At 40.6% G+C, this 19,941-nt stretch overlaps 2 protein-coding genes across 2 annotated transcripts; one reads left to right on the top strand and one right to left on the bottom strand.

Moving 5' to 3' along the window:
* Positions 1–708: 708 nt before the first annotated feature.
* On the top strand, positions 709–10,054 carry ahsa1b (activator of HSP90 ATPase activity 1b). The gene is made up of 9 exons (XM_088354223.1): positions 709–995; positions 3,265–3,455; positions 3,543–3,625; positions 3,717–3,834; positions 4,853–4,944; positions 5,034–5,165; positions 6,328–6,429; positions 6,518–6,569; positions 9,447–10,054. Exons 1-9 carry the CDS (start codon positions 916–918, stop codon positions 9,617–9,619), a joined length of 1,023 nt encoding a protein of 340 aa, XP_088210349.1. The 5' UTR covers positions 709–915; the 3' UTR covers positions 9,620–10,054.
* Positions 10,055–11,037: 983 nt separating this feature from the next.
* Positions 11,038–18,691, bottom strand: LOC148352171 (dr1-associated corepressor). The gene is made up of 6 exons (XM_088354224.1): positions 17,279–18,691; positions 16,967–17,039; positions 15,145–15,238; positions 14,968–15,081; positions 13,819–13,894; positions 11,038–12,007 (listed from the first exon to the last, which is right to left on the bottom strand). Exons 1-6 carry the CDS (start codon positions 17,318–17,320, stop codon positions 11,981–11,983), a joined length of 426 nt encoding a protein of 141 aa, XP_088210350.1. The 5' UTR covers positions 17,321–18,691; the 3' UTR covers positions 11,038–11,980.
* Between the last annotated feature and the right edge of the window lie 1,250 nt (positions 18,692–19,941).

The following is a 19,941-nucleotide window of genomic DNA, read 5'->3' as shown; positions in this document are numbered from 1 at the left end:
GTTTTGTGGTATTTCTTTGTATTTTAGACAAAGTTAGCACCAAAACATTTTTACAAGTAGTAGTTTATTTACAATTATATATGTATCATCATATCCAGTCGGACCTCGCTACTTCGCGGTTCCACGTTCGCGGGTTCAGAGCTTCGCGTGTCTAAAAAAAAAAAGTAATAATAAAGTGAAATATATTTTTTTAATTTTTTTTAGAATTTTTGAAGGGGCGTCGCTACTTCGCGGATCCACGTTCGCGGGTTCAGAGCTTCGCGGGTCTAAAAAATAATAATATTAACAAAATAATAAAAATCAAAAATATATATATACATTTTTTTTTAAGCATTTTAAAGGGGCGTCACTACTTCGCAGATTTTCACTTTTCGCGGGTGGTTTTGGTCCCCATTAACTGCGATAACCGAGGGATTACTGTAGTGACCATTTTTATTAGGCTGGCCAGATGAAAAAGCCTGACAGGCTGCATGTGGCCCGCGGGCCGTCAGCTGCCTAGCCCAGATGGACAGTGTAAATCATTTTAAGTGAAATTGAAAAAAAATAACCTCCATGACACTCTCTGAAACTAAAATCTGGATGAACAGAGGTTATAACATGCTCCGATTACAGTCTGCTCTTTAACTTTGCCACGTGAGGACGCTGGAGTCCATGTTGGAAACGGGTGATTGATCTCGCGAGGTTTGCCAATCCACCGGATATCCGGTCTAAGCAACCGTAGACGAGCAAAGAGGCGTCGCCATTGCGACAACTTCCGTTTCCAGCAAATTCTGGCCTCGGCGAGACGACACTCTCGCGGGGCCGGCAGAGACTTCTAGAAGCAGCGCGTGTGAGCGTCCATACCGGCGACGGCGGAGCACACTTCACGACTCCTCGCTCTCCCTTTTTATTTATTTTTGTCCACGCGCATCCAAGATGGCCAAGTGGGGCGAAGGAGACCCTCGCTGGATCGTAGAGGAGCGAGCGGACGCAACGAATGTCAACAACTGGCACTGGTGAGGCGGGAAGAAAAGGACGCTAAGGAGCGAGTTCGCCGGCTAATGCTAACGGCACCCACGACCCCATTCCGGGGACACGAAACCGCAGCATTTATTCTCGTTTTAGTCTCTTAATTTCACCCCAAAATGCTATGTATGTTATTACAACCGCTCAATCTGTAGATATTGATCATATGGTAAATCAACCAATCATGCAGACGAGCTCATTTAAGAACAAATAGGTGCAAGGTTCTATTAGAATAGAATAGAATCGAATATACCTTTATTGTCATTGTTACAAATGGGCTAACATATTGTGACAACGAAATTGGGCATGACACTCCAGTTTTACACATTCATAGTGAGGTATGAGCAAGAAGATAAAGGCACAGAGAAGATAATGTTATAAGACAAGGGGGATAAGGCTATAGTTATAATTTACATGGTATTTATGTACTTAATAGTGTCCTCTTCTTGTTCTTGTCTAGGTGATAAGATAACCATTAATCTCTAACAATATTTTACATGCAAGGTGTAACCCCCTTTATGGATTTCAAGCTCATTCCCTGAATGTCCTGGACATGATGAACAATTGGATCGGAATCAGACATCCAACTGTTGTCATGCCCCTAGTTCATGGACTAAGTTCAGAATAATTTACAGACTTCAAACAAAGTATTCTAAATAGATCATAGATTTGTCACACCAATCCCCAATTTTTTAAACAAATAGGCATTTTAGCACTAAATTGATGCTTATCGCTCATTGGACCTTGATTGTGTCAAAATGTAGCCAAATCGGGTAGTAAGTACAGGCTCACTGCCCTTGTTGATATTTTTCATCCCAAGGCAAAGTGAGAGACGATGTGTACCGTGATTTCGCTGAAATATTACTTGTCACCGGGAACATCGGGTGCTTAGGTTTGACCATGTTCTTTCCTCCTTTGACAAGCGAAGACATTAAATTTAGTTGTTTACTAAATATGGTCACCTGCATTACCTCCTATCCATAGTGAATGGTTTGATTTTTCTTTTTTTATAAAAATGAGTTGCAAAACTAAAACTCTGATCCTCCCAAATTATTTAAATACAAAAAAGGAAACCCCACGAATTTCTTTATATATTACTTCTATCTATTTACCTTGGTCATATCCCTCAAGAGGGGTGGCCGACAGCAAGACAAACACATAGAATAACAAAGAAAATAAAAAGGGAAAAAAATAGCAAAAAACACAAAAAAATTTTGGGCCATGGCCAACCCAAATGGCCCAAAGACCCAGACAAGTTAGGCACCTAAGTTTGTCAAGCTTTGGTCCCTCCAGATGAAACGGGACACAAGAAAGCGACCATGGGTGACACAACGCATTCTTCTGTTTAACAGCAGGGCCCGACAGCTTTCGCTGGTTTGCCCCTGCCGCATCATACTGGTGCCCTGCCCATCCCTTAGAACGCGTCCAAACATCACACTATCCTTTTAGAACACCTCTCCACTCATTCCTATCACATATTACTTACATTTAATATATTTAAAGTCAAAATAAATCTAAAAAGTAATTCACATCAAGATTACATTTCCAAATAATTATCAGGTTTTGTATCATCTAGATCAAGGGTGGTCGACCAAGTCCTTGAGAGCCCTATGTGCTGCATGTTTTGGTGGTTTCTCTTCTCCAACTCAGCTGATACAAATTCTCAGTTTGTTATCAAGCTAAGTGGGAGCTTGATCATGATCCAGGAGATTGAGATCACTTGGACCAGAGCAGAGAAACTCCAAAAACATGCAGGACATAGGGCGCTCGAGGTACCAGGATGGCCACTACTGATCTAGATGTTTCCCTACCATTAGAATCACTATGTCATTTTATTTTAATCATATCAGCGATTGCAAAAAAAAACGGAGTGAAATTCAATGCCCTGTAATTTTTTTCGCAAAAAAAAATCTAACAGGACTTAGGGTAGACCAAGACGAGTACATCTTCTTAAATTTATTGGCGGGATTTTTTGTAATCTGATATCATTCCATCCAATTTCAAGTAAGGCTCACTCATCTTCTAAAGCTGTCACGGCCAGTCACTAAGCGTCAAGCGTCCTTTCCAGTTTACCATGGCAACTGGACTCCCATCAGTTGCCATGGTGACTTTCTGAAACAACTTTTTTTTCCTGATAATAAATATGCAGCTGCTTTTTATTAGTCCCGTAACATTGTCGGACGTTTCAAAATTCCCTGCGCTGGTGAATGTAACCAAGAACATCAGCTGTGGTAATTGGTGACTATTGTTTGTCAACAGGACCGAACGCGACGCCACAAGCTGGTCGTCGGACAAGTTAAAAAGTCTCCTCGTGGGTCTACGGGTGGAGAACAGCGAAGGGAGCTGTGAGGTGACCGAGTTGAGCAAGGTGGAGGGCGAGGCGTCCATCAACAACCGCAAAGGGAAGCTCATATTCTTTTACGAGTGGGACCTGAAAGCAACATGGACGGGTCAGTTTTGGAGGGTTGAGAAATGAATCCTAAACACTGTGATCTTGGAAAAGAAGTGACTGTTGAGACTGATTCTTCATTTTACAGGAATGTCCAAATCAGGAGTAAAATACCAAGGATCCGTGGAGATTCCTAATCTGTCCGATGAGAACGATATGGAGGATCTAGATGTAAGCAGTCAAGGTTGAACTTTTCTTGCATGTCTTGGGGATTGCTTATGTATGTTGCTCTTTTTTCTTTTTTTTCTTTTTTTTTTTGTAGATCAGCGTGACGCTAGACAAAGACGAACCGGACACCCCCCTGCTCCACCTGATGAAATCCAATGGGGCTGAGAAGATCCGTGAGGTCTTGGGAACCTACGTGGGCTTCCTGAAAACAGGTTCACATGAAGGGCCGATGGCCAAATACGTCAAAGCACCTTTATCTTTTGAAGTTGACTGGCAGTTATTCTTGAATATATTCGTGCTTTTATAGTATATATATATATATATATATATATATATATATATATAGTGCTACTGATGTGTAATATTTATGCTTTAAATCCAATAATATAATTACAAATACACGGAAAGGGAAAATGAAAACTGATTTCCGTTTCGTGTGATGTGTTTTGAATTGGTCGAATGGAGTTGTGGGTGGATGCTAAGGAATGGAGACTACTGTGGATTCAAAATTAAACTGGTTTTAAAACTTCAACTCTCGAGGATTTTTTCTCAATATTTAAATAATACATAAAATTTCTATAAAACGTCAGCAAACTTGAGCCTGCTTCATCATCTTTCCAGTCGCTAAGCGTCAGTTGTGGTTCTCATCAATCGCCATGGTGACTAGCTTGAACAACTTAAAAAAAAAAATTGATATAATCGCTTCCCTATTCTTAATAAAAGTCCCGATTTTCAATTGGTTATGACCATGCATCTTAGTGAGGATAGCCATATGCATGCTGCCTTAGTATTTCTCACCAATCGCAAGCTTCGTTTCCATGGGTATCATGTTTTTACTTCTCCCTTCAGCATCACAGCTAGCCTTGGACCCATAACCGATAAATACGGTACATAAAGTACAATATTGTCGTCTTTACAGAGCACACAAAATTCTCTAAATGAAAAGAGGGAAAAGCATTGTGGGAGGTAATTCAGCCAATGGCTGTGACACAAACCCATAGCAGACAGGCGTCTTAGAAAAGTGACTTACATAGACAAAAACGCCACACTATTTAGGTTTTCTAAGTTGCATGCAAAATAATTTGTTGCCGATTTTGTATGGTGCTAAAAAAAGCGGTCGATAAAACATCCTATTGCACACCATAGAGTAAAAATGTCTTAAGGCGGGGACGTTGTATCCCAGGGGGCTTCAGTTTATTAATATGTGACTCATTTCTTCTGCGTGTTCAGAGTTCACGCAGGGGATGATTCTGCCGACGGCCAACGGCATGGCCCCGCTGCAGTCCTCTTCTCAATCCAAATCCAAGACCAATAAAACTCAGGTGGGTCACTCTCCAAATCCACGAGCGTTCGATTCGCAGGACCGCACGCACTGATTGTGTACATTTTGGTTTTGGTCGGGCGGAGACAGATTTCTTCTTCGAGCAGCACGGGGCCTCCGCCGGCCAACACTGGCGTGAAGATCCCGACGTGCAAATTCAGCCTGACGGAAACGTTCCTGACCTCCCCGGCGGACCTTTATAGGGTCTTTGTTAATCAGGAGGTAAGAGACGCGTTCGCTTTAGAGTCATGTGTTTCTTCATAATGATACATTTTATTTCATAGCACCTTTCAGGACACACAAGGTTGCTGTACACAGAATATAATCAATCAAAACAAAATACAGTGGAAAAAAAGGCGGGTTCGGTCATTTATTTTAGATATTGTAACCAATTTCTATTGAGTTGTCCCGTGATCATACTTGTATTCAAAGCAATGGTGTCCCTTACTTTTTAACATTATCTTCAATGATAAGGCTATTACAGTATTCCCTCATTTGGCGCGGGGGTACATTCCAGGGACAAAGTCTGTAAAGTAGAAACCTTTTTTACAACTATTGTATCGGTAAATACTCTAATATTTATTAAAACTAAAAAAAAATAACGCATTTCTACAGACTCAAGCAATTCTTTCACAAATAAAGTACTGTATAACGTTTTTTTTCTTCTTTTTTTCTTTTTTTTTAACAAAAAAATACTGTATTTTCAAATAATAAGCTAGGAGACAGGTGAGCCAATTCGAATGCAGAACACAATGCACGATACAAATCCATGAAGTAGCAAAATCGTGATAGGTAAACCCCATTATAGCAAGGGATTGCTGTAATCTTTTTTCAGATTCTGTACTTCATAAACCTTTAAGAAGATAATGAGATATGTGTTGTTGCATTTTATTTGTAAAAATGAGCACTTGTAGCAAATATTTGGTTAATACTCTATTAATTATGATGTTATTACAAACATAAAGCTTTAAGTGGTGGACTTACTCAAGACTCAAATGCATCTTTCGCTCCATGCTCTCCCACACAACTAAGGAGGCAACTTGGAGAGTGCAGGGGACTGGTGATTTGTCACATTAGGTGATCATGGAAACCTCACTTTTTTAACCCTGGTTACACACTCATAACTGATAAACGTGTTAAAAAGATTTTTGTTCTTTGTTAAATGTTTATTGGTTTTCCCCTCTTAGAACGTGTTTTCCCTGATGAGTAAATGGGGATTCGACTCAGGGTAGAAATTATTACACGACCAAATAATTGATGTGTATCAAAATCAGGCCAAGCGGTACATTTTACATTTCACGTGAGAGATGAGCACAGAGGATTCCTTTTGTGAGCAATTGTCATGTTAATAGGTGTAAAAAAAGTGAATTTGTTTTCATTTCAGATGACTCAGGCATTCACGCATGCTCCAGCCACGATGGAGGGTGAAAAGGGAGGACGGTTTAGTCTGCTGGGTGGAAATGTTTTGGGGGAATTCATGGAATTGGTGAGATGTCATCTCCAGAAAAATTATCTAGAGTTTGCATGTCGAAAGTATGATTGAAGGGACTAAAATTCTCTACTTTGTGTTGTAGGTATGGGATGAGAAAATTGTCATGAAGTGGAGGTACAACAACTGGCCATGTGGTATGTATTGAATCAAATACAGAAACTACTGTGTTCACTAAGAAGTTATCTTGGAAATTAAAAGCTGATAATTGATGGGTTAATGCAGGGGCCAGGAACCTATGTTTTTTTTTTTTTTTGAGTACATATGACTGAGATAAAGTTAGACTCATGCAAATCTCTACAGCGTTTTGGATTTTTTTTAGAACACTGAATCGATTCTAGTGCATGCATAGCTGGCGTAGCACTAACACAAGAAAAGATTAGGTCCAGTATGTACAGAGCATACTTCCTACTACAGTTTAGTCAAGGTGTCACACCAACGGACCCCGTTCTGGCTCTAAATCGTTAAGGAATCCTTCATGTGGAAGCCCATTAGACAATTTAGGCTCACTGTTAAGACACTTTCTGATAAAACCCACAGAAAAACTGCAAACAGCCAGAAATGCCAGCCAAGCACACAGAGCAATTTGATTGGGTAAGTGGGAGCGGTGGGCGGAGCTATGCAGACAGTGCACTTCTGCACATGTCAGTATGCCCACTTGCAGTATTTTGTGACATTTTTCACAAAAGAACTCTGCTTGAACCTTGTTTTGAAATCATTATATATGAATAAAATTAAGGTCAAAAAGAGCCTCAACGAACTTAAGTGATTGCGGGAGGGAGTGGTTTAAAGTGGTATATATGTTGATACGGGACACAGGCTCTGGCCTTATTCTTATTTCATAAATTGTATCAAATGATGTAACCTCACACAGTGAAATCAAATTTGCTGAAAAAATATGATTTTGTCTGGGTTTCGCAGTTTTGGTGAAATTTGTCTTAAAATGTAAGGTATTGCGCTCTCTCTCAAAAACAAATATCATTTTGCTATTATGGCTGTTTGGGTCAAAAAGGTTCCTGACCCTTGGGTTAGCGTATTTTCTGGACACTGTTGGATTTGTTTCCCCCGTAGGATGGCTCTTTAACTTGTACTTTATGAAAAATATAGGTATAGATTCACAGATAAACCATTTTGCTTTCAGCATGCTGAAAACTAGCGTTATTGTACACTGAAAGAATTTTTCTCTGTTATAAACTAGCATTATTATTTTTTTCCTCAAAGGAAAATTTACTCAGTCTTCTTCTGCACTAGAAACTTTTGGGGGGTTTAAGATGAAAACCTGGGTTGTCATTTTCTGCGTAAAAAGGCTAGTGTTGTCATCTTGTATGTCGAAGGTTATCGTTGTCTGCTTAAAACTAGCGTCTTTGGCTTCATATGCTAAAAACTAGCTTCGACTTTGACCTGGGAAAGCGTTTGCCGTCATTGTTCTGCGCTGAGAAGCTTTTCTTAAATGTCGGAAATTACAGAGTTCGTACAGATGCTTGACATCTGTGAAAATGCTTGAATTTTGTTCGCTCGTCTTGGGATCAAGGGATCCCAGTTCGAATCCCTGCTCGTCCGTGTTACATGTCGAAGTGTCCTTGGGTAAGACACTGAACCCTTAACACCCCCAATAAGCAAGTTAGCGCCTTGCATGGCTGCAAGGCCGCTATTGGGAAATGTGGAGCACATTGTAAAGCGCTTTGGGAAGTCATTGACTTAAAAAGCGCTATATAAATGCAGATCATTTCATTGTGTTTTCAAGGTTTGAAAATTGCTTGAATTTTGGGTGAAGTGCTAGTAAATGTTTGAAATTGTTGCAATGATTCTCGTCAGTCCGACTCGATAGACCGACCACGCATTAAATGAAGAAAAATAAAACCATAGTGCTTGAAAATCAGGCACACTTCTTTCTGGTGGCTTCACTCTGCCATTGCTTTTCTTCTGCCCGGGGATTATTTTCTATTGCGTTGTCCTTTGAAATGTCATCGCCCCCTACGGGTTGAAGTCAAGAATACGGATGTATGCTCCACCTTAACAGGGCACTATGAAATGTGTATTGGTGCAAGGATTATGTATCAATTATGGGCCATACAAAAATGAAGATAGCTTTTCCCGGGTCCAAATTTTCCACGACTGAAAATGTAAGGTACATATTACATTCAGTTATTGTTACCCAACAACGATAAGGGCAGAGATTTTTTTAACATAATTTACACACAAATTATTTCACAATTTACTTAAGATCTAAAAATCATAGGTCTTGATTAATGCACATGTAAATGACAGATCTACAAAACAATTAAATTAAATAGAAATAAACGCTAAAATGGAAATAAAAATACTTAAAATTCAATCGGAACTAATTTAGACAAAGTTCTTCTGAAAAATTTGCAAAAAATATAAATTATAATAACTAGAATAAAAAGCAAAAGATCTGCAGTCGGTTGAAAGATTGCTCTGCTTAATATTTTTTGCTTTTTTTAGACATGCAGCACTTTTTTTGTCTTCCTTGTTTAACTCTATTTTTACCGAACACCCCTAGAGCCCCTTCCCCGTTCGTAAACATATGTAATGTAGCCATGGTGCGTGTGCATTGTTGAAGCAGATTGGCAGAATTCCTCTCAGTTTATAGCAGCCGATTGACATTAAGACCAGATAGCAACTTCATTTTAGTCATTAGAGTGCACAAAAAATATCCTCCTTTGTAGGTACTCGAGAAAATTGAAAAATTGTCCTTGAAAGTGATTGAATTTGGCCACGGTACGAACTTGGGAATTTGTTTCATGATGTTCTTTTGGCGTACTTGCCCATATGTGGTTATCCACTTCGCTCGCTTTCGTAATGTTCCTAACCCATCTGTTGCAGCTCTTGAGAAATCGAATTGTCTCGTAACCCAAAAAAAAAAAGCAGCTCCGGTCCAAAGTTCAAGCTTATAAGAACACTCTGTCCATCTTTCGGTACTTGAAATGTCAAGATACTTTGTGATCTGAACGCTCTGCCCCGGCGCGGGATTTTATGGCCGTCTGTTCCAGAACACTACGCAACGGTGACGCTGAAATTCGCGGACCGCAGCAGCGAGACGGAACTGCGGGCGGAGTTTCGCGGCGTCCCCGACGACGACCAGGATCGCACCAAGGACGGTTGGCGCAGGTTTTACTTCGAAGCCATCAAACAGACTTTCGGCTACGGAGCCCGACTCTATTGATGTCTTTTTTTTTTTTTGCCCTTCTTGATTTTGCTATTCCGATTCCATCGAATCACATTCACGGCGAGGATCGTTTGGGGTTTTTTTTCGTCCTACTTGAGTATTTGTTGTTCATAAGAACCACTTGAGCAAATTGGTCTCCGCTTCAAGGAAGAAAAATGAAATGAACTTTGCGTTTATTTTAATAACGAAGCAGCTACGGAAATGTTTCTTCTGCTAGCGTCGCGCCAGTGCATGACGATCCTCCTCATAGCCGCCAGCGCAGCCAGTTGTCGAGCGTCCCAGTTGTCACGAAGGCATCGCGAGGGAAAGCGGCGTAGCAAAAACGGAAACATTCGCACATGAGCTTGGCCCGCCGCGGGGTCGATCTATTTATACCTTTACGTGCCGACGACGTGATGCCGAGCTTCTGGAATAAACCAATCACTGCGTGCACTTTGTCCGCTTTTTTTTTATTCGATTTTAACCGCAGCCCGATTGAGAACTTTTGTGGGATCAATTAAACAAAATTTGATTGGAAATGGATCAATTTGATGGTTAATACAGTTTATCATGGATATTTTTTCTCGCTTATACGAGGACTGTGCGATTTGTATGAGCTTCAGGGGCCACATTGTAGAAAAAGCACTCTCGCTGGGGCCAGACTAGTATATTAAAGAGAAATAGGGGTAGGAAGAGAAAGTGGGGGGGGAGAAAGGAGAAAGACAGATAAAGGAAGACAGAATAAAAGAATGCAATAAAGAAATTATAAAGGTGAGTGGGAAAAGCATTTGAAAGGAAAAGGGACATAAAGGGGAGGGGGAGAAAGCGAAAGAACATTAAGAAAATGAAGGTGAGCGGAAAATAGAAAGGAATGAAAGAAACCTTTTGAATTAAAGACAAGAATAAAGAAAAAAGGGAGATAAAGCCAAACACATTTGAATGAGAAACATGGTGAGTGAGTGAGTGGCGGAGATAAAGACAGAAATAAGAGAAAGGGACAAAGGAGTGAAAGTGAGCAGAAGAAATACACCTGTAGTTGTTTTGGGAGGGGCACTCGGCTTTGGCGACATCAAGTGGACATATTCAAAAGAGCAGCTCGTTTTTTGACTACTTTTCTCTTGCGGCCTGTGGGCCATACGTCTGACACCCATCATACATTTTTGTTCACATTATTGATATGTTGTTTTACAACATGTAGTCTTAAGTTTGTAAAAAAAAAAAATTAAGGTGGAGGAGAGTAAATTTAGCGTCTTAATTTTAACTTTGAAACTTAAGATGGTGAGGAAAAATTGAATTTTCTTTGCCTTTGGTGAGACGTAATTTAAGCTGGTTGAATAGAGTAACTGGTGGATGCAGAGGAGGGAGGAGACAGTGACAGCAGTTTATATATGGAACTATTTAATGATTGCTCCGCTCTTAGAGGATTTCTTTTCTTTGATTGCCTCCCTATTAATAATTTCCCATACTTCAGTTCGTTATGGACAATTTTGTAAGGGCAGCGATTTGTATACCTTATTTTATTGACAATCAAGCTTTGTTTCCATGGTTAACACAAATACAGTACAAAAAATACAATATTTTATCACTCACACACCAAGTCTTTCAAAAAGCATGTGAGATTCTGAAATGAAAGTAAAAGGCATTGTGGGAGGTACTTCAGCCAACAGCATCTCTGCATCTTCATGGCGCAAACCAATAGCAGACCAGCATTTGATATGTCGACCAATAGCAGACAGGAACTTGTGAGACATGATTACAATCACACCAACACCGCACAGTCTGAATTTTATAAATTTTTGGACATATGTTGGATGTAGCGAAACTGCTGTAAAGAGGGTCCAAAAAGCATTCCACACTGTTGTAAGGCGGAGTTGCCATATCCTGGGGGTGAACATTGCATTGTTCACCTACTGGTGCTTACGTTTTATGAAAATTGTTCCTCATATGCTAATGTATACTATAACATAATACAGTTAAATATATATTTGTACTATATAAATGAGCTATTACACAGTAATATGTAACCCAAAGCTAAGAAAACCCAAAGAGTTTTAGCCTTTTTTATTGCCATTTGAGCACTCCCCGATATTCACATTTTGTTTCAAGCACACATAAAGGTTTGAGGGTTTAAAAACGTTCATTTAGAAATGCTTAAAAAATTAAACGCTCCAAAAAACACAAACCTCATGTCCATCCACAACAGAAAATACAAAAAAAATCGCGAATTGATACTGTTAATTTTAAACCCACAAATTTACAAACCTCCACCAAAAAAGGAACTCATAAGGTTGCTTATTTCTTAAGACCTCAATTATTTGCCAAAATATGTGATTGACTTTCGATTTCTTGTGCAAATGGAGGTAAAAGGAAGCTGCGCGCTCACAAGCAGATGAAGAGCTCCGACTCCTGCAAAAAAAGGAAAGTAGAGAATCCAATGTAAGACTATGCTGTAGTGCACACTGCAGCCTCACGATGGCGCTGTTGTACTTTGACATTCCTCGATGCCTGAACCCAGCATGTCAGTGGTCTCATCTCACTAGCTGTACCGTTTATCCTTATTAGGGTCGCGGGGGGGCTGGAGCCCATCCCAGCCATCTCCGGGCAGTGGGCAGGGGACACCCTGAACTGGTTGCCAGCCAATCGCAGGGCACACGGGGACGGACAACTCACTCGCTCAGTCACACCTAGTGACAATTTGGACCGGCCAATTCACCTGAAATGCATGTCTTTGGAATGTGGGAGGAAACCGGAGTGCCCGGAGGAAACCCACGCAAGCACGGTGAGAACATACAAACTGTGCACAGTAAGGCCGGTAGCTGGATTTGAACCCAGGCAGGAGGTTCCCACGACCTCAGAACTAACCACTGCGCCGCCGTGCTGCCCTATGTCAGTGGTCAAACTCATTTTAACTCTGTGGCCACACGACAGAAGAAACATTCTCTCAGGAGCCGGAAATGTAGGTTGAGGAGAATGAAAAAAGAGAAAGAAATGAGAGGGAGAGAGTGTGGGACAAGGAAAGGGAGAAAGAAAGAAAAAAATCCAAAGAGAAATGAAAAAGGAGAGAAAGAAGTCAAGTCATTTTTATTTGTATAGCCCTTAATCACAAAGAGTCTCAAAGGGCTTCACAGGTTATTACACAGACTTTTTCAGACTATTATTACACCATCCCCTGATCTGGAACCAACATGAGGGCAAGGAAAAACTCAAAAAACTTCAACATAAGAAGAAGGGGAGAGCAAAAGTAGGTAAAAAGACAGAGCAAGAGACTCAAAGAAAGAGAAATACAACTACATCGTCTTTGAGAGAGACCTGGCTTTGCCAACAACAAGTGGACATATTTCAACCTGCAGCTCGCTTTCTTCTTGCACTTCTCCTAAACCTTGTTTCGCGGGCCGGATTCAATCCCTTAGCAAGCCTAATTAGGTATTAGTAAAAAGTGACTGGTGGCGCTCATAATGAACATTTATAAAAAAAATTGTCATAAAACCTACAATATTTGTACTTAATAAATGTGAACCATAAAACGTATTCGTTTTAACACAAACTGTTTGTCGTTCAATCGAGATCCATCGAATCGTTTCCGAGTTTGAGGCATTTAGAATGAGGTTCACCATTTTGGAACAGCCTAAAATTAAACTCAAAAGGAGCATTTTAGGACCTTGGTTCTCAACTGGTCTGACTTCAGGACCCACCATTCCACCTTAACAAAAAGCGACCCAAATCAAGAATAATATAAGATAATGATTAAATTGTTTAGTTAAAAAAATGACTGTTCCTTCCAGCGGTGCTTCAATGGCAGACACTCGTACACCATTTTTGTATTTGGCAATATTATCATCCTTTGACTCCATCGTTTTCCTCCTTTCCTTCCCCTTATTACTAACTTTCTTTCTTCTTTCCCATTATAATGGGCAGAAAAAGGAAATCAAACCAACAAAATCATAATAAAATGAGATGTGTTACCTGTCAAACCTGCCGATCGACCGAACAGATAGAAATGTATAGTCCGTACAGCCCTCTGAGACTTCTTGTAATTTAGGGTGTCACAAATAAACATGACTTGACAAGAGATCGATCTGGGCATTATCGCCATCTACTGTTAAGGAGTATAACTGACCCTTTTTTCTTCTTCTTAGCATATCGGGTCCGTGACCAACATATGGGTCCCGACTCACCAGTTGAGAAACACTGCTTCAGGACAATTATTAAATATTTACACTTGAGCTGGAGTCGTTGCCGAGCGAGTCCAGACGCTGCTGCAGCGGGACCTCTTCTGCTTCCGGTCGCTTTGTCCTGCAAACATTCAATGGTAAATGGACTGCCTCCAAAGCGCTTTACAATTCACTCTACACTTTATCCATTCACACACACACCAATGGCAGTGACAGCCATGTAAGGCCTGTCGAAGGCATGAGGGGTTCAGTGTCTTGCCCAAGGACACTTTGACATTCAAGCTGCAAGAGGCAGAAATCAAAGCAGCAACCTCTTTGGTCCCAAAACGACCACTCGACCTCCAAGTCAATCGATCAAGTATGGTTTGATTTATTTGCCCTTTTTAAGTACTTAGCAAGCCAATTTTCCATTTTTTTCCAGTACCGTTACAAGAAGAAATCCAGCTCCGAGAGCCTAAACCCTAACTCTAGCCCCCAACCTTTTTTCGGAACCTTAAAATGGATTTAAAACCCTAACTGTAACCCTGGCCCTAACCCTGTTACAAACCATAGCGTAATTTAGAACCCTACTTGTAGTTTACAACCCTAATATGGAGCTCAAACTCTAGTTCCTAACCCTAAACCTCCACCTAACGCTAGCTATGACACTATCCTTAACCCTATTTCAGACCCTAAATCCATCCATCCATCATCTCCACCGCTTATCCTCAGTAGGGTCGCGGGGGTGCTGGAGCCCATCCCAGCTATCTTCGGGCAGTGGGCAGGGGACACCCTCAACTGGTTGCCGGCCAGTCCCAGGGACACACAGGGACAGACAATTCCCTCGCTCATTCACACCTAGGGACAATTCAGACCGGCCAATGAACCTGGCATGCATGTTTTGGGGAATGTGGGAGGAAACCCACGCAAGCACAGGGAGAACATACAAACTCCACACATGACCTCAGACCTGTGCCGCACACGCGCTACCCTAAATCCATTTTAATAGTAATAAGGAGCCTAAACTTTAGTATCTAACTAGCCAATCCGCTTTGGGAACCATAAAATAAATCTAAAACCCTTATCTCTGAACACCTAACCTAAGAAGCGTGGCAACAATTTCAAGCATTTACAAGCCCTTTCATCTAAAATCCCAGCACTTTTTTTAAGGATTTCATGCACCCGTACGAACCCAACGTGGGTGAAACTCCTCACCTGTATGAGGGCCACAAAATCGGAGCTCCTTTATCCTGTCCGCCAGGGAACGTAAACCCCGCCGCCACGTCCTTCAGGAAGTGGAAGAGCTTCTCCGATTCGATGCACTGCTTCCTGAAAAGACGTTCGACGTTCAGTACTTGCTCCCGGTCGTCGCGGTGGACTAACGGTACTCACACGTGCACGGCGGACAGGACGGTGCCGGGTTTGGCCTCTGTGACCGAAGCGCTTTTGGAGAGCAGGGACTTGAGGAACATCTCGACCGCTCGAGCTGATATCGGGTTCAGGTTATTTCAACGAGGAACAGGAAGTGGAGGGATTGAAGAACATGGATTCAAGGGGTGTTTGCTAGCCAGATCTATTAAAATAGATCTTTTAAATTCAAAATAAACTCCATTCATACTTAAAAATATGTTGTGTACTTACAATGGAGAGGAAAAAAACGTTATTTAAGTATTTATTGAACATGTTTGATACCACTCACTGAATTGAGCCATCACATGACTTTCTCATTCTAATCCCTCAGGATAAGACATTAATCCATTCTAGTTTGGGGATCGCAAAGTGAAATTGCTGTATAGCGGGGGTAAGAAACATACGGCTTGATAATGTGTTCCAAACCCCCAGTAAACCAAATAAAAACAATAAAGGTACTATAGAGTAAGTATTATTCATATGTAAAATACATACATAGGATTGAATAACATTAGAGGTGTAGGAAAAATGAAATTGTATTTACCTTTGGAGTGACGTGACTTGAGCTGATCAAGTGGAGTAACGGGTGGATGCAGACGAAGGAGGCGACGGATTACAAATTATACTAATTTTAAAACGTCATCAACATGCCCTTAGATCAGGGGTGTCAAACTCATTTTAACTCGGAGGGGCACACGATAGAACAAACATTCTCTCAGGGGCCGGACTAGTAGATTAAAGAGAAAGTGGGGATGGAACAAATAAAGAGAGAGAGAGAGAAAGGAAGGTAGAAAAAGAGAGAGAAGAGAGAACTTGAGAGACAAAACATAAGAGAAATAGAAAGAAAGAGGAGAGAAAATAGAAGGGGAAAGCAAAAGAGAAAGAGAGAAAGGTAAAAAAGTAAGAGAGCCAAATAAGGTAAAAAGATACATAGAGAGAAAGAAACAAAGAAGAACAAAGGGAGAGGGATAGAGAGAGAGAGAGGGATAAAGAGAGAGAGAAATAGAGATATAGAGAGAGATATATAGAGAGATAGAAATACAACTACAGCGTTTTTGTGAGAGCCACCTGGCTTTGGCAACACCAAGTGGACATATTTCAACCTGCAGCTCGTTTTTCTCTTGCGCTTCTCTCAGCGTTGTCTCGCATGCCGGATTCAATCCCTTAGTGGGCCTGATCTGGCCCGCGGGCTGCCTGTTTGACACCCCTGCCTTAGTCGAATTCCTTGCAATCTTGATTTTTGTTGGGTTACAACCATGCCACTTTGAAAGAGGAGCGCGTCATGTGCCTTATTTGTATTCCTTGATAATCACAACCGTTTCCATGGTTAACATGTTTTTGCTTCTCCCTTTAGCATCAATGCAAGCCTTGTGACACACAGCAAATAAACGCAGTACAAAAATACAGTATTATATGCCACCTCGCAAAGTCTTTACTGAGCACATGAGATTTTAACTGATTGACAAAACAGAAAGTCATTGTGGGAGGTAGTTCAGCAAATAGCATATCAGCATCTGCATGCTGCCCTGATGCAGATCAATAGTAGATAAAGACTTCATATGATAATGACCAATTGCAAAAAGGCATTTTAGAGATGTATTTTGTGATTTGAAGCACACAAAAATACTTATAGTAAAGAAAATGCCTCCTATTCCACACTGTAAACTGAAACCATCTCAAGCCGGGGTCGCCATATCTCGGGGGTTTACTGAATGGGAATTCCACAATTCAAAGGCAGTTTATACACCATGTTGGTACACCGTGATTCCAGCAACATTTTGAATCAATTTTAATGAAAGGATACAGATGATCACTGGCACCGCCATGGCAATCCTTCCCACTTCCGAGTTTTTCTGCATGATCTTTTTGATGCGAGCCTGGTGGCAAAAACATACCATACTGTACCATTCTCGCATATGAATTTGAGTGGTATTTTAACGCATCTTTGTGGCTTGAATAATATATAATTGGTATTATACTAAAATACTCAAATTTCCGACAACCCGCGAAGGCATCACAAAATCAACTAAGTAGCTAAACTTAACACATTTCAGCTAGGCTAGCTAGCATGGACGCTTCTCTAACTAAATGCAAGTCGGGGACAAAACTGACTTACCGGTGAGAAGCGGACATCAAAACGTCTCTTGTTTTTCGGCATTTTCGCCGCCGGGTCACATTTTGCATCGTTATTCCGCTGATCGTCGCCGCGGCCATTTGTTTCGAAAAACACACGACGTCCACTCCAAACAGTGATTGACAGCTTCGCACCTGGCTAGGAGGGTGACGCCCACCTCACGTGGACAGGTGGGGTGACGTCATCACCATGCGACGAGGTGATTTAAAAAAAAAAAAAAATACTGTATTACCACAAACGTAAATTATTTTAAAAAGTACATATATCTATAAAGCTTCCCCCAAACCAGAAAGCAATTCATACTAATAATATTTGTAAACATTTTAGTATTTTGATGCCACTTTTCCTTTCCCACCCTGGCATGTTTGTTTATTTATGTGCAAAATGTGTTAATTATACGAACGCAACAATGGCGTGGGATATTTGTACTTAAGTGAATATATGCATTTTGTTCAATAGATCATTAAAAATATATAAAAAAACACAGAAAAGAGAAAAAACTAATTCAACCTGTTAAATATAGCAAGGGTAATTGTACTCAGGTAAATGTAAATTTAGAAAGCATACAATAAATGTTTTCTTTACGATCCTGTGATGCTTTGTATTGTTGAATTATTTGACTATTTTAGAAAATAACAAAAATAATAACGTTGAGACACAGTACACCAATAATTCATTTACACAGATAAAATGAATACAAGTATTTTTATGCAAAATAAAATGCAAAATATGGCAGGAAAAGCTATATTTGTTATATATATTATCATTAAAATTGTCTTTGTCATTGACAACAATGCAGTAAACATTGTTTACAACGAGGATAAACATGTAATAAAAACTTAATTGACGAAAAAACAAATAAAAAGGGGTGTGAGGCAATATTTACGAGATAGTGTTTGGAAACTGGTTGTGACTAAATCAGAAAATAGTGCAATGACCTCAACAGCAACATTTTGTAAAATGTAAGAGTGAAGAAATAAAATATGATCTTGCATTTTTCATGATATAGGATATTTCTCACATCCTTGTGTTCTTGTTTGACATCAAACTTGGGCTTCTTCGGTTTGTAATATCACTCTGCAACTGTCTCGGCTTGCAACGAGCAGGTTGCCGTCAAGCTGGGGCTTGTTGCTTCTTTCCGTCTCGTTACCGCAGTTGCCGAGGGCCATTGTGGTGAAGATCCTCCCCATGAGGTCCCTGGGAGACTTCCACAAGACCACCCAGGGCTATCGGCAGCAAAAGTGTGTTTGTCAATTAAATTTGAAAACTGTTTTTCATATGTATACATTTTATGTAACTATTTTAACATGCATCGGTTTATTAGTGTTATAAAATGTCGCACTTTGGGCCACTGCATCAACATTTATTTTCGATTAAAGTCAATACGATAAGAAACTCCATGTTTGGGAGACCTATATAAAAGAAAGCCAGAATTTGCCAATTCCTTAAAACAGAATCTATTTTATAAAGTCTAAAATCATAAATGTTTTGTTACAAAAAAAACACACAAATACCATGCAATATAGATAAAACATTAAAAAGGGCTATTTAAAATAGAAAAATAATATAAGAGGACTAAAAATGTTAATCCCAAACTAGAATTTAAAAGAACAGATTGTGTACTAGCAGCACGGCGGCGCTTGTGCGGCACAGTTCATGTCATGGGAACCTGTCGTGGGTTCAAATCCAGCTCCAGACTTCCTGTGCGGAGTTTGTATGTTCTCCCCGTGCTTGCGTGGATTTCCTCCGGGCACTCCAGTTTCCTCCCACGTTCCAAAAACATGCATTTCAGGTGAATTGGCCGGTCCAAATTGTCCCTAGGTGTGAATGAGCGAATGAGTTGTCTGTCCCTGTGTGCCCTGCGATTGGCTGGCAACTAGTTCAGGGTGTCCCCTGCCCACTGCCCGGAGATGGCTGGGATGGGCTCCAGCCTCCCCCGCGACCCTAATGAGGATAATCGGTACGGCTGATGAGATGAGATGAGATTGTGTACTACATCACATTGTGGTGAGCTGAGAGCACAGCTGCAGACAAAAGAAACCTTACAGAGAGTCATCAACACAGTCAAGAAAATCATAAGCTTCCTCTGCTCAGTCTGGAGGACATTGTTGGCTTGTCAACAACATCAGAAAGGATTCCTCTCGCCCTGTCCACCACCTCTTGTATCTGCTGCCTTCTGGCAGGGGCAACAGGTCCATTCAAAAGACAGTGTGTATTATTTAGCGCCAGTGGTAAAAATATTCCCTTATTAAGAAAACAATATTGATTTGAACAATATGCAAGGAGAGGGATGGGTGCCACCAGGATTTACTTGCACAAGACACACCACGGGAAATTGACCCATGTGGTTAAGGGGTCCAATCACCAAAAACGGTAACTATCATGTAAATGTGGATTTTTTTTTTAAAGAAATCCGAGACTTGCTGCTGAGAATAACTCTCAACAACCCAAAAGTATGGACTTTTTTGTGCTTTTTTTGGTCACTTAGTGTCTGCGTAGTTTGCATTCTTCCTTGTGCTTTGTAGCATTCGTTTTCAGTTCTACTACACGATACAGCCACCTCTAGTTGGCAAATAATACACACTATCCCTTTAAAATAAGGACTATTCAGCTTAGAGACCGTTTTTTCCCCAGTGAAGTTAGGC

This window comes from Urocampus carinirostris, chromosome 15 (assembly GCF_059441175.1).
Source record: "Urocampus carinirostris isolate Australia breed hairy pipefish chromosome 15, RoL_Ucar_1.0, whole genome shotgun sequence".
Taxonomy (NCBI): domain Eukaryota; kingdom Metazoa; phylum Chordata; class Actinopteri; order Syngnathiformes; family Syngnathidae; genus Urocampus; species Urocampus carinirostris.
The sequence above is the reverse complement of the archived record's forward strand: the minus strand, read 5'-3'. Positions and strand labels throughout refer to the sequence as shown.

Coding starts and splice junctions, on each gene's coding strand:
- ahsa1b (XM_088354223.1), top strand. CDS start 916: ATGGCCAAGTGGGGCGAAGGAGACCCTCGCTGGATCGTAGAGGAGCGA. Junction 3,835..4,852: donor CGTGGGCTTCCTGAAAACAG/GTTCACATGAAG, acceptor CTGCGTGTTCAG/AGTTCACGCAGGGGATGATT. Junction 6,430..6,517: donor TGGGGGAATTCATGGAATTG/GTGAGATGTCAT, acceptor TTTGTGTTGTAG/GTATGGGATGAGAAAATTGT.
- LOC148352171 (XM_088354224.1), bottom strand. CDS start 17,320: ATGCCGAAAAACAAGAGACGTTTTGATGTCCGCTTCTCACCG. Junction 15,082..15,144: donor GTCCTGTCCGCCGTGCACGT/GTGAGTACCGTT, acceptor ACGTCTTTTCAG/GAAGCAGTGCATCGAATCGG. Junction 13,895..14,967: donor ATTTTGTGGCCCTCATACAG/GTGAGGAGTTTC, acceptor GAATGTTTGCAG/GACAAAGCGACCGGAAGCAG.